Source organism: Ascaphus truei, unplaced genomic scaffold (genome assembly GCF_040206685.1).
Source record: "Ascaphus truei isolate aAscTru1 unplaced genomic scaffold, aAscTru1.hap1 HAP1_SCAFFOLD_622, whole genome shotgun sequence".
Lineage (NCBI taxonomy): Eukaryota > Metazoa > Chordata > Amphibia > Anura > Ascaphidae > Ascaphus > Ascaphus truei.
In genome coordinates, this window is record NW_027456955.1 from 122,119 (window position 1) to 134,256 (window position 12,138).

At 47.5% G+C, this 12,138-nt stretch overlaps 1 protein-coding gene across 1 annotated transcript in view; it reads left to right on the forward strand.

The window, feature by feature from the left end:
• Nucleotides 1–5,532: 5,532 nt before the first annotated feature.
• MTX1 (metaxin 1) overlaps nucleotides 5,533–12,138 on the forward strand; it is a 36,529-nt gene continuing 29,923 nt past the window's right edge. Inside the window, exon 1 of the mRNA XM_075584504.1 lies at nucleotides 5,533–5,720. Coding sequence (XP_075440619.1) covers nucleotides 5,694–5,720 — 27 coding nt within the window. The 5' untranslated portion in view covers nucleotides 5,533–5,693. The remainder of the gene's footprint in view (nucleotides 5,721–12,138) is intronic.

Here is a 12,138-nt window from a genome sequence, read left to right on the forward strand (position 1 = left end):
GTCACTAAGCAGTGAGTAAAGACACTGAGGCGAGTCACTAAGCAGTGAGTAAAGACACTGAGGCGAGTCACTAAGCAGTGAGTAAAGACACTGGGGTCGAGTCACTAAGCAGTGAGTAAAGACACTGGGGTGAGTCACTAAGCAGTGAGTAAAGACACTGGGGCCCAGTCACTAAGCAGTGAGTAAAGACACTGGGGACGAGTCACTAAGCAGTGAGTAAAGACACTGGGGTGAGTCACTAAGCAGTGAGTAAAGACACTGGGGTGAGTCACTAAGCAGTGAGTAAAGACACTGGGGCCGATTCACTAAGCAGTGAGTAAAGACACTGGGGTGAGTCACTAAGCAGTGAGTAAAGACACTGAGGCGAGTCACTAAGCAGTGAGTAAACACACGGGGCCGATTCACTAAGCAGTGAGTAAAGACACTGGGGGCGAGTCACTAAGCAATGAGTAAAGACACGGGGCCGATTCACTAAGCAGTGAGTAAAGACACTGGGGTGAGTCACTAAGCAGTGAGTAAAGATATGGGCCGATTCACAAAGCAGTGAGTAAAGACACTGAGGCGAGTCACTAAGCAGTGAGTAAAGACACTGGGGCCGAGTCACTAAGCAGTGCGTAAAGACACTGGGTCGAGTCACTAAGCAGTGAGTATAGACACTGGGGCGAGTTACTAAGCAGTGAGTAAAGACACTGGGGCCGATTCACTAAGCAGTGAGTAAAGACACTGGGGAGAGTCACTAAGCAGTGAGTAAAGACACTAGGGCGAGTCACTAAGCAGTGAGTAAAGACACTGGGGCTGATTCACTAAGCAGTGAGCAAAGACACTGGGGCGAGTCACTAAACAGTGAGTAAAGACATTAGGGCGAGTCACTAAGCAGTGAGTAAAGACACTGAGGCGAGTCACAAGCAGTGAGTAAATACACTGGGGCCAAGTCACTAAGCAGTGAGTAAAGATACGGGGCCGATTCACAAAGCAGTGAGTAAAGACACTGAGGCGAGTCACTAAGCAGTGAGTAAAGACACTGGGGCAGAGTCACTAAGCAGTGAGTAAAGATACGGTGGCCGATTCACTAAGCAGTGAGTAAAGACACTGGGGAGAGTCACTAAGCAGTGAGTAAAGACACTGGGGCTGAGTCACTAATCAGTGAGTAAAGACACTGGGGTGAGTCACTAACCAGTGAGTAAAGACACTGGGGAGAGTCACTAAGCAGTAAGTAAAGACACTGGGGCGAGTCACTAAGCAGTGAATAAAGACAATGGGGCTGATTCACTAAGCAGTGAGCACAGACACTGGGGCGAGTCACTAAACAGTGAGTAAATACATTAGGGCGAGTCACTAAGCAGTGAGTAAAGACACTGGGGCTGATTCACTAAGCAGTGAGTAAAGACACTGGGGCGAGTCACTAAGCAGTGAGTAAAGACACTGGGGCGAGTCACTAAGCAGTGAGTAAAGACTCTGGGGCGAGTCACTAAGCAGTGAATAAAGACACTGAGGCGAGTCACTAAGCAGTGAGTAAAGACACTGGGGCGAGTCACTAAGCAGTGAGTAAAGACACTGGGGCCGATTCACTAAGTGAGTACAGACACTGGGGCCGAGTCACTAAGCAGTGAGTAAAGACACTGGGGCCGAGTCACTAAGCAGTGAGTAAAGACACTGGGGCAAGTCACTAAGCAGTGAGTAAAGACACTGGGGCCGAGTCACTAAGCAGTAAGTAAAGACACTGGGGCAGAGTCACTAAGCAGTGAGTAAAGACACTGGGGCCGAGTCACTAAGCAGTGAGTAAAGACACTGGGGCCAAGTCACTAAGCAGTGAGTAAAGACACTAGGGCGAGTCACTAAGCAGTTAGTAAAGACACTGGGGCTGATTCACTAAGCAGTGAGTAAAGACACTGGGGTGAGTTACTAAGCAGTGAGTAAACACACTGGGGCGAGTTACTAAGCAGTGAGTAAAGACACTGGGGCCGAGTCACTAAGCAGTGAGTAAAGACACTGGGGCCGAGTCACTAAGCAGTGAGTAAAGACACTGGGGCCGAGTCACTAAGCAGTGAGTAAAGACACTGGATTGAGTCACTAAGCAGTGAGTAAAGACACTGGGGCGAGTTACTAAGCAGTGAGTAAAGACACTGGGGCCGAGTCACTAAGCAATGAGTAAAGACACTGGGGAGAGTCACTAAGCAGTGATTAAAGACACTGAGGCGAGTCACTAAGCAGTGAGTAAAGACACTGGGGCGAGTCACTAAGCAGTGAGTTAAGACACTGGGGCAGAGTCAATAAGCAGTGAGTAAAGACACTGGAGCCACGTCACTAAGCAGTGAGTAAAGACACTGGGGCCGAGTCACTAAGCAGTGAGTAAAAACACTGGGGAGAGTCACTAAGCAGTGAGTAAAAACACTGGGGAGAGTCACTAAGCAGTGCGCTTTTGCGCCGATTGGGAAATTTTTAATCCCACGATAAAAAATGAAGCCAGATGCGGGATTCACTAAGAAGTGAAGCGCGTTTGGGTAGGTGCGGGCAAAAACATGCCGATCGCGCATTGGTTTCAGCCTCGGGTACCCCCTACTTCATGAGATACAGGCCCCATTATGGGGTGCCAGTATCACCTGTGCTTTTAAAGCTTCCGCGTCACGTGACCGAGGGGATTTAAATCCTGCAGGGGGATACCGGCACCCCATAACAGGTGTAACTCGGGAAGCAGGAAATCAAAGCGGTTCAGCTCAGGAGACCCCCTGCTCCCGCACACTATTAATAAAGCAGCTTCATTACCTTACCTGCCGCTAAGGCAATGAAGGGGTTAAGGCCAAATAGCAGCTTTATTGGTGGCAATTACCCAAATAAACCTTGCAATATGTGCTACCCACCCATCCCCTGTGCCCCCAACAACACCTATATACACCCCTAACATACATTACATTTATTTTAAAAAAAAATGAAAGCATAGGAATGTTACCATAAACTGTTGAGGGCCTTCGGGTCGTCCCCGCGGGTGTCCGGGTCCCTTAAGTGGTTCCCCTGGGGGTCCCCGGTGGCCTGCGGTACCAATCCAGTAATGGGCAAAATTACTACTATCCGGATATGGATAATAGTGCATTTGTCCATTACAAATAAAACATTAAGATGCAGAAATAAAATAAATAAAACTTGCACTCACCTCTGCCAGGCTGCCACGATGAAGGCCGTCCTCATCCTCATCACCGTCCATGTCCTCCGTTGCCACAAACAATGCAGTACAATCAAAAACACAATCTAAGGTCCCCTAACCCCTTAATCACCTTAGCGGTTATTAACCGCTATAGTAATTAAGGGGTTAACCCACCCTCTCCCACTACCCACACAGGAGGCCTAACCACCCTCCCCAGGCAACTACCCCCATCCTTCACCCATTTAATGGTACAGTGGCTACATTATGCCCATATAATATGGGCATGATTTACCACTATAGCAAGAAATGGTGAAGGAATAAAAAAACAGACCCAAATAAAACAACATTACATTGCAAAATGAACCTATTACTAATGCCAATCAAACAATTTAATGGCACAGTGGGTACATCATGCCCATATAATATGGGCATGATTTAACACTATGCCAGTCAATGGTCAACCTAAAAAATAAACAATCACAAACAAGATCCAATGGATTCAAAACAATCTCAAACTAAAAACAAATAAAGAAGTAAACCAAACAAAATTACCACCAATCAATTAATCCAATCCAAAATAAAGACCAGAATAAACTATTAAAACGCCAAAACAAAACCATGAATAAATAAAATAAATATCTAAATAAACTGCATCATTCAAAATCAAAAGTCAAAAAATAATCCAACATTAAAAAGCAAACACCAATCAAAAGCCAGAAATGAACAATTTAAAACAGCAGCAAAAATTCCTGAACACTACATCAATATGCAATATAAATAGCATACAAATGTAAAAACAAAGAACCAATATACATTTAAAATATATAAAAGCAAGCATTTGCTAAAACAACCATTGCTTCTTACTGTATGTATGTATGTATGTATGTATGTATCTGTATCTTCTTCTTCTGTATCTTCATCTTCATCCTGAACGTCAAATATCACCGGGGACACCCACCGGCCTGTTTATTAATTGTGTGGTGAAAAAAAACGTAAAATACTCTATTTAATACAATTTGCTTCCTCGTCTCTTAGGTGATCTAGATTTGCTTTAATATAAAGACACAAAGCGCCCATGTACTGATCTCGCGGATATCTGCGTCAGGCAGCGCCCATGTTCTGATCTCGCGGATATCTGCGTCAGGCAGCGCCCATGTTCTGATCTCGCGGATATCTGCGTCAGGCAGCGCCCAGGTACTGATCTCGCGGATATCTGCGTCAGGCAGCGCCCATGCACTGATCTCGCGGATATCTGCGTCAGGCAGCGCCCATGTACTGATCTCACGGATATCTGCGTCAGGCAGCGCCCATGTACTGATCTCACGGATATCTGCGTCAGGCAGCGCCCATGTACTGATCTCACGGATATCTGCGTCAGGCAGCGCCCATGTACTGATCTCACGGATATCTGCGTCAGGCAGCGCCCATGTACTGATCTCACGGATATCTGCGTCAGGCAGCGCCCATGCACTGATCTCGCGGATATCTGCGTCAGGCAGCGCCCATGTACTGATCTCACGGATATCTGCGTCAGGCAGCGCCCATGCACTGATCTCGCGGATATCTGCGTCAGGCAGCGCCCATGCACTGATCTCGCGGATATCTGCGTCAGGCAGCGCCCATGTACTGATCTCACGGATATCTGCGTCAGGCAGCGCCCATGTACTGATCTCACGGATATCTGCGTCAGGCAGCGCCCATGCACTGATCTCACGGATATCTGCGTCAGGCAGCGCCCATGTACTGATCTCACGGATATCTGCGTCAGGCAGCGCCCATGCACTGATCTCGCTTGAGCCATTCTCATGGAGATCTGTGTCTGTCTGGGTCAGGGTGAGGGATTGATGGAGTGAGAGGGAGGAGTTAGGGGTGGGGTTATATTTGCATATTGGCGCAGGTCTGTGTATTAATGATTGTGCGGCGTGCGTTACATTTCTTGATGTTTTCTCCGTCAACTTAAAGGGGGCGCAATATCTTTAGTTTAGCTCCGCATGAGCCATATTGTACAACAGTACAAATACGCTTCATAAATATGCCGCATTTCCGACAGAAAGTGCGCCGCACACGGACCTTATGATACATTGAGCCGATAGCGGATTTGGAAACTGGAATTGAATTGTTAATAAATTGTTCCACGGATGTGTGAAAGTCTTTGGCCACGCTGGGATTCCATCACCCTCCGAGCTGGAGTCGGATATCTTCCAGGTGAGATCATAGGAAGACCAACTTGTAAAAACACGAGAGATCCTAACAAACCGCTGAGGCAGCAAAATCCACTTATTTCTGCACACTGAACGCATGTGTCACACACATGCTGCCGAAACATAACAAGGACTTCAACCAAAAACTCGCCCCCTGGATAACAGAATGGCGGCAGTGTGGTGAGAGTTCAGAGAATCAAGTTCACCGGAACTGTGTGATTATCTCCTAAACCCAACTACACACAGATTACCGAGGATCTGCACACAGATTACCGAGGATCTGCACACAGATTACCGAGGATCTACACACAGATTACCGAGGATCTGCACACAGATTACCGAGGATCTGCACAATGATTACCGAGGATCTGCACACTGATGTATGTGTATGCCGGTATTACCTCTCTGGGCGTGTATGTGTATACCGGTATTACCTCTCTGGCCGTGTATGTGTATATCGGTGTTACCTCTCTGGGCGTGTATGTGTATACCGGTATTACCTCTGGGCGTGTATGTGTATACCGGTATTACCTCTCTGGGCGTGTATGTGTATACCGGTATTACCTCTCTGGGCGTGTATGTGTATACCGGTATTACCTCTCTGGGCGTGTATGTGTATACCGTTATTACCTCTCTGGGCGTGTATGTGTATACCGGTATTACCTCTCTGGGCGTGTATGTGTATACCGTTATTACCTCTCTGGGCGTGTATGTGTATACCGGTATTACCTCTCTGGGCGTGTATGTGTATACTGGTATTACCTCTCTGGGCGTGTATGTGTATACCGGTATTACCTCTCTGGCCGTGTATGTGTATATCGGTATCACCTCTCTCGGCGTGTATGTGTATACCGTTATTACCTCTCTGGCCGTGTATGTGTATAACGGTGTTACCTCTCTGGGCGTGTATGTGTATACCGGTATTACCTCTCTGGGCGTGTATGTGTATACCGGTATTACCTCTCTGGGCGTGTATGTGTATATCGGTATTACCTCTCTGGGCGTGTATGTGTATACCGGTATTACCTCTCTGGGCGTGTATGTGTATACCGGTATTACCTCTCTGGGCGTGTATGTTGTGACAAACGGCTTACTCCGGGGCTCCGTCGTTTGTCCGGGACTGTTTAGAACACGGTCTTTTAGGGTAGGTTAAATGATGAGGCGTCACGTACTGTTCCTTTAAACAGGCTATGCCTGGTTTATTCAGTCCCAGGCACTGAGACTGCCACAGTGCATACAACAGAAAACAGATCAAAACAAAAGCTGCTCACCTGAGCGATAACTTAACTTAGATATCCCTGACTCAGGGTTGGAAGTGGCTTTTCCACTTCCAACATCAAAACACGGTACTTTTGCAGTCTTACACAAATGAACAGAAAGATTGAACCTGTTTGGGGAAGAGGCTTCTCCCCTCTGTAGTTCAGCAGCCTTCCAGCCTCCTGGCTCTTGTGGGGAGACCAGAGCAAACAGGAAATCAGTCTTTCATACCTGATTCCTAATTAGCATGACAGGTGACAGAAATCAGGCAGCAGACAAACTCTGGTCTGGATCTCTCATCCCTCAGTTCCAGCGCTTGCCAAACTGTGGGATGGAGTGTATGTATTATAAGGCTGCACTCCCAGGCCAAACAGGATAGAAACTGTCTAGTATCCTGGGAGCCCTATATACGGAATTTATTACCATCCCCTGGTTTCTGTCACATATCCTCCCCCCCAGCTCAGACCTCGAGGGATGAGCGACCATGGATATTAGGGAGTGCATCCTTGACAACCCGTCAGCATTGCCATGTTTGTGCCCTGACCTGTGTTCCACAGAAAATTTAAAGGGTTGTAGGCTTAGGAACCACCTGGTCACTCTAGCATTCTTTTCCCTGTTTTGACACATCCAGGTAAGGGGTGCATGATCTGTGACCAACCGGAATTTTCTCCCCAACAGGTAGTATTTGAGCGTCTCTACAGCCCACTTTATTGCGAGACACTCTTTCTCTACTATGGAGTAATTTTTCTCCTGGGGATTTAGTTTCCTACTTAAATAAAGGATGGGGTGCTCCTCACCTTGAGACTCCTGGGAGAGTACCGCCCCCAGCCCTACCTCAGATGCGTCGGTTTGGACTACGAACTCTTTGGAGAAGTCAGGTGTGACCAACACTGGTTGGGCACAGAGAGCTTCTTTCAGGCTTCTAAAGGCCTGTTCGGTTTCGGGGGACCACTTTACCATTAGCGGTCCTCTTGCTTTTGTGAGGTCAGTTAGTGGGGTTGCCTTAGTTGCAAAATTGGGAATAAACCTTCTATAGTACCCAATTAACCCCAAAAAGGTCCTTACTTGTTTTTTTGTAACTGGCCTTGGCCAATTTTGTATCGCCTCCACTTTGAGTGTTTGGGGTTTGAGTAAACCTCTGCCAATAGAATATCCCAGATACTTGGCCTCCTCCAGACCAATAGTGCATTTAGCGGGGTTAGCAGTTAGTCCAGCAGACCGGACTGCGTCAAGCACAGCTTGGACCTTTGGAAGGTGGGATTGCCAATCTTCACTATGGATTACCACATCATCCAGGTAGGCGGCAGCATACCGAGCATGTGGTTTTAAAATTTTATCCATCATTCTTTGGAATGTGGCGGGAGCTCCATGTAAGCCAAAAGGCAACACCTTATACTGAAAGAGGCCGTCTGGGGTTGAGAAGGCTGTCTTTTCTTTTGCCCTTTCTGTGAGGGGAACCTGCCAGTACCCTTTTGTTAGGTCTAGGGTTGTGAGATATCGGGCTTTGCCCAGTCTCTCTACAAGTTCATCTACCCTGGGCATAGGATAAGTATCAAATTTTGACACCGCGTTTAGTTTCCGGTAGTCATTACAAAACCTTGTTGTACCATCTGGCTTTGGGACTAAGACTATAGGGCTGTTCCACCCACTTTGGGATTCCTCAATTACACCTAGTTTTAGCATTTTTTTAACCTCTAAACTTATAGCCTTTCTTTTGGCCTCTGGGATTCGGTACGGTTTAAGGTTAACTCGGACCCCCGGTTCAGAGACTAGGTCATGTTCAATTACGCTAGTTCTACCTGGCCGTATAGAGAAGATTTCTTTGTTTCTTTTCACTAAATTCTGAACCTCTCGTTTCTGATGAACAGACAGGGTTTCAGCTATGCTAACCTCTGGGTCAGTTTCTTGATTCTCTGACGGACCTGGGGGTACTAGGGTTAACAAGACTTCTCTATCTTTCCAGGGCTTGAGTAGGTTTATATGGTAAATTTGCTCAGGTTTCCTCCTACCTGGCTGTCTTACCTTATAATTTACTTCTCCCACTCTTTCCAAGACCTCATATGGCCCATGCCATTTAGCAAGGAATTTACTCTCCACGGTGGGAACCAGAACTAGTACCCTATCACCTGGAGAAAAAATTCTGACCCTAGCACCCTTATTATATGTATTCCTCTGTGCTTCTTGAGCTTTCTCCATGTGTTCCCTCACTATGGGTAGGACTGCAGCAATGCGGTCCTGCATCTGGGCAACATGCTCTATTACACTTCTGTAAGGGGTAACCTCGTGTTCCCAAGTCTCTTTGGCTATATCCAGTAAGCCCCTTGGGTGTCGGCCATACAATAGTTCAAACGGGGAGAAGCCAGTGGATGATTGGGGAACTTCCCTAATGGCAAATAACAGGTACGGTAACAAACAATCCCAGTTTTTCCCATCTTTATCAACCGCCCGCCGTAACATGCTCTTTAAGGTTTTATTGAACCTTTCCACTAAACCATCTGTTTGTGGATGATAGACTGAGGTTCTGAGATGCTTGATTTTTAGGAGTTTACATAGCTCTTTCGTTACTTGGGACATAAATGGTGTTCCCTGGTCAGATAGAATCTCTTTAGGAATCCCGACCCGGGAAAACAGAACTACTAACTCTTTTGCTATGTTTTTAGCTGAGGTGCTACGTAGGGGAACTGCCTCCGGATATCGGGTGGCATAATCTAATATTACCAATATATGCTGATGTCCCCTAGCAGACTTTATTAGGGGTCCTACTAGATCCATAGCAATCCGGTCAAATGGTACCTCTATTATGGAAGGGGTACCAATGGGCTGCGGTACGCCTTGAACGGGGCGGTGATCTGACATTCTGGGCATGAGGAACAATAATTCGTAATTTCTGCCAGAACCCCAGGCCAATAGAAGCTTCGGAGAACCTTTTCTTTTGTCTTTTCCACCCCTAGGTGTCCCCCCAATGGATGACTATGTGCGAGGTGTAATACTACGTTACGGAATGTCCGTGGTACCAACAATTGTTTAGTTGTAACTGATTTCCTTTTATCAACCCGATATACTAGGTCGTTCTCTACCTCGAAGTAGGGGTAAGCAAGTGACCTATCTGGTTGGCCAGGAGTACTATTCTGGTCCCGTATATTTCCCCTTGCTACCGCTAATGTGGGGTCCTCCCACTGGGCCTTCTTAAAACTCCCAGGACTGACCTCTATGTCAGCGAGGGTCTTATCCGGTTCTGGGGTGGTAAGTGTCTGCTCAACATCTTGATTTGGGGTATTCCCTACCAAAGTAGTGATGGGGAAGGGAATTTTACAGCACTCCTCCTTTTCCCCCTTCTTATTTGGGCCTCGTCAACCTCCATTTCTGAAAAAGGGAAAGGATTGGTTTCTTCTAATACTTCATTATGGTCCGCTATTGAACTCTGGGCGCTATTCTGAGCGGGGGACCACATTTTTAGAAAATGGGGAAAGTCGGTCCCTATTAACACATCATGTGCCAGTTTGGGTACAATACCCACCTTGAAATCTAAAGAACCAAACTCTGTTTCAAAAAAAACATCAACAGTGGAATATTCATGATTATCCCCATGTATACAACAAATTGCCACTCTTTGTGAACTGTTTCCCTGTTTCTTCTTAATGGGCAAGAGGTATTCGGACACTAGTGTGACCATGCTCCCAGAGTCAAGAAGTGCCCGAACCCTCTTACCATTAACCTTTACAAATGCCCACAGATGGTTATTCAAGGGGTCCTCTGGGCTAGGGCCCATACATTGGGACAACAGCGAATAAGGTTCCACGCTGTTGCATTGCATGGGCTCATCATTTAGTGGGCAGATTTTTGCTGTGTGGCCCCTCTCATGACAATTTACACATTTAGGTACATAGTCTGTGTCCCACTTAGAGCCTTTTCCCGGCTCCCCATGTTGGCTATTGCCCTTAGTGTGCGAACCACTGTTGCTGGTGCTGCGTGAAGGTGGTCGCCGCTCTTCAGCGCCCCTTAACCCCGGTACCCTTTTACCGTCTCTGGAAGAGTCCTGGAACCTCGGGTAGTGGGGTTGCTCCACGACTGTGGGTTGCGGGTGCTCTTCTGCTGCATTGTACCTTTCTATGAGGGCCACAAGCTCATCCGCATTGTGGGGGTCACTCCGACTGACCCAACGGCGTAAGGCAGAGGGAAGTTTCCTCAAGAACTGGTCCATGACCAACCGTTCCACGATGTGGCTGGCTGAGTTGATCTCGGGTTGTAGCCACTTCCGGGCGAGGTGGATGAGGTCATACATCTGGCTTCGGGTGGCTTTATCCATCGTGAAGGACCATGCGTGAAACCTTTGGGCGCGAACAGCCGTGGTTACGCCGAGGCGGGCGAGGATCTCGAACTTCAATTTTGCATAGACGTTAGCTTCGGCTGGCTCTAGATCAAAGTAAGCCTTCTGGGGTTCGCCGCTTAGGAAGGGTGCGATTAGACCAGCCCACTCAGCTTCTGGCCATCCCTCTCTCTGTGCCGTGCGTTCAAACGTGAGAAGATAGGCTTCCACATCATCCGAGGGTCCCATCTTCTGAAGGTAGTGGTTTGCCCTGGTCATTTTCGGTACTGGGGCTGCCGCTGCCAGTGGAAGGTTACTGATAGTCCCCCTCAGGATCTCGAGTTCCTGCTGTAAGCCCTGAGCGAACCGCTGTTGCTCCTCTCTCAGCAAGCGGTTTGTCTCTTGCTGGTTTGCATTCGCGTTTTGCAGGGCTTCATTCGTCTGTTGCTGGTTTGCATTCGCCTGTTGCTGGTTGGCATTCGCCTGTTGCTGGTTGGCATTAATCTCTTGCTGGGCTATTAGCAGCTGTTGATGGGCTGCATTCGTCTGCTGCTGGTTTGCATTAGTTTCTTGCTGGGCTATTAACAGCTGTTGCTGGGTTTCATTCGCGTCTTTCTGGGCAGCGACATTGCGTACCAGCGCACCCACCACGTCTTCCATCTTGTTTGCAGAGGATGAAAAAACTTTTTTTTTTTTTTTTTTTTTTCAAAGTTCTTCAACCCGCAGACCCCCTAGTGTTCTGCCCGCATTCTCCACCATATGTGACAAACGGCTTACTCCGGGGCTCCGTCGTTTGTCCGGGACTGTTTAGAACACGGTCTTTTAGGGTAGGTTAAATGATGAGGCGTCACGTACTGTTCCTTTAAACAGGCTATGCCTGGTTTATTCAGTCCCAGGCACTGAGACTGCCACAGTGCATACAACAGAAAACAGATCAAAACAAAAGCTGCTCACCTGAGCGATAACTTAACTTAGATATCCCTGACTCAGGGTTGGAAGTGGCTTTTCCACTTCCAACATCAAAACACGGTACTTTTGCAGTCTTACACAAATGAACAGAAAGATTGAACCTGTTTGGGGAAGAGGCTTCTCCCCTCTGTAGTTCAGCAGCCTTCCAGCCTCCTGGCTCTTGTGGGGAGACCAGAGCAAACAGGAAATCAGTCTTTCATACCTGATTCCTAATTAGCATGACAGGTGACAGAAATCAGGCAGCAGACAAACTCTGGTCTGGATCT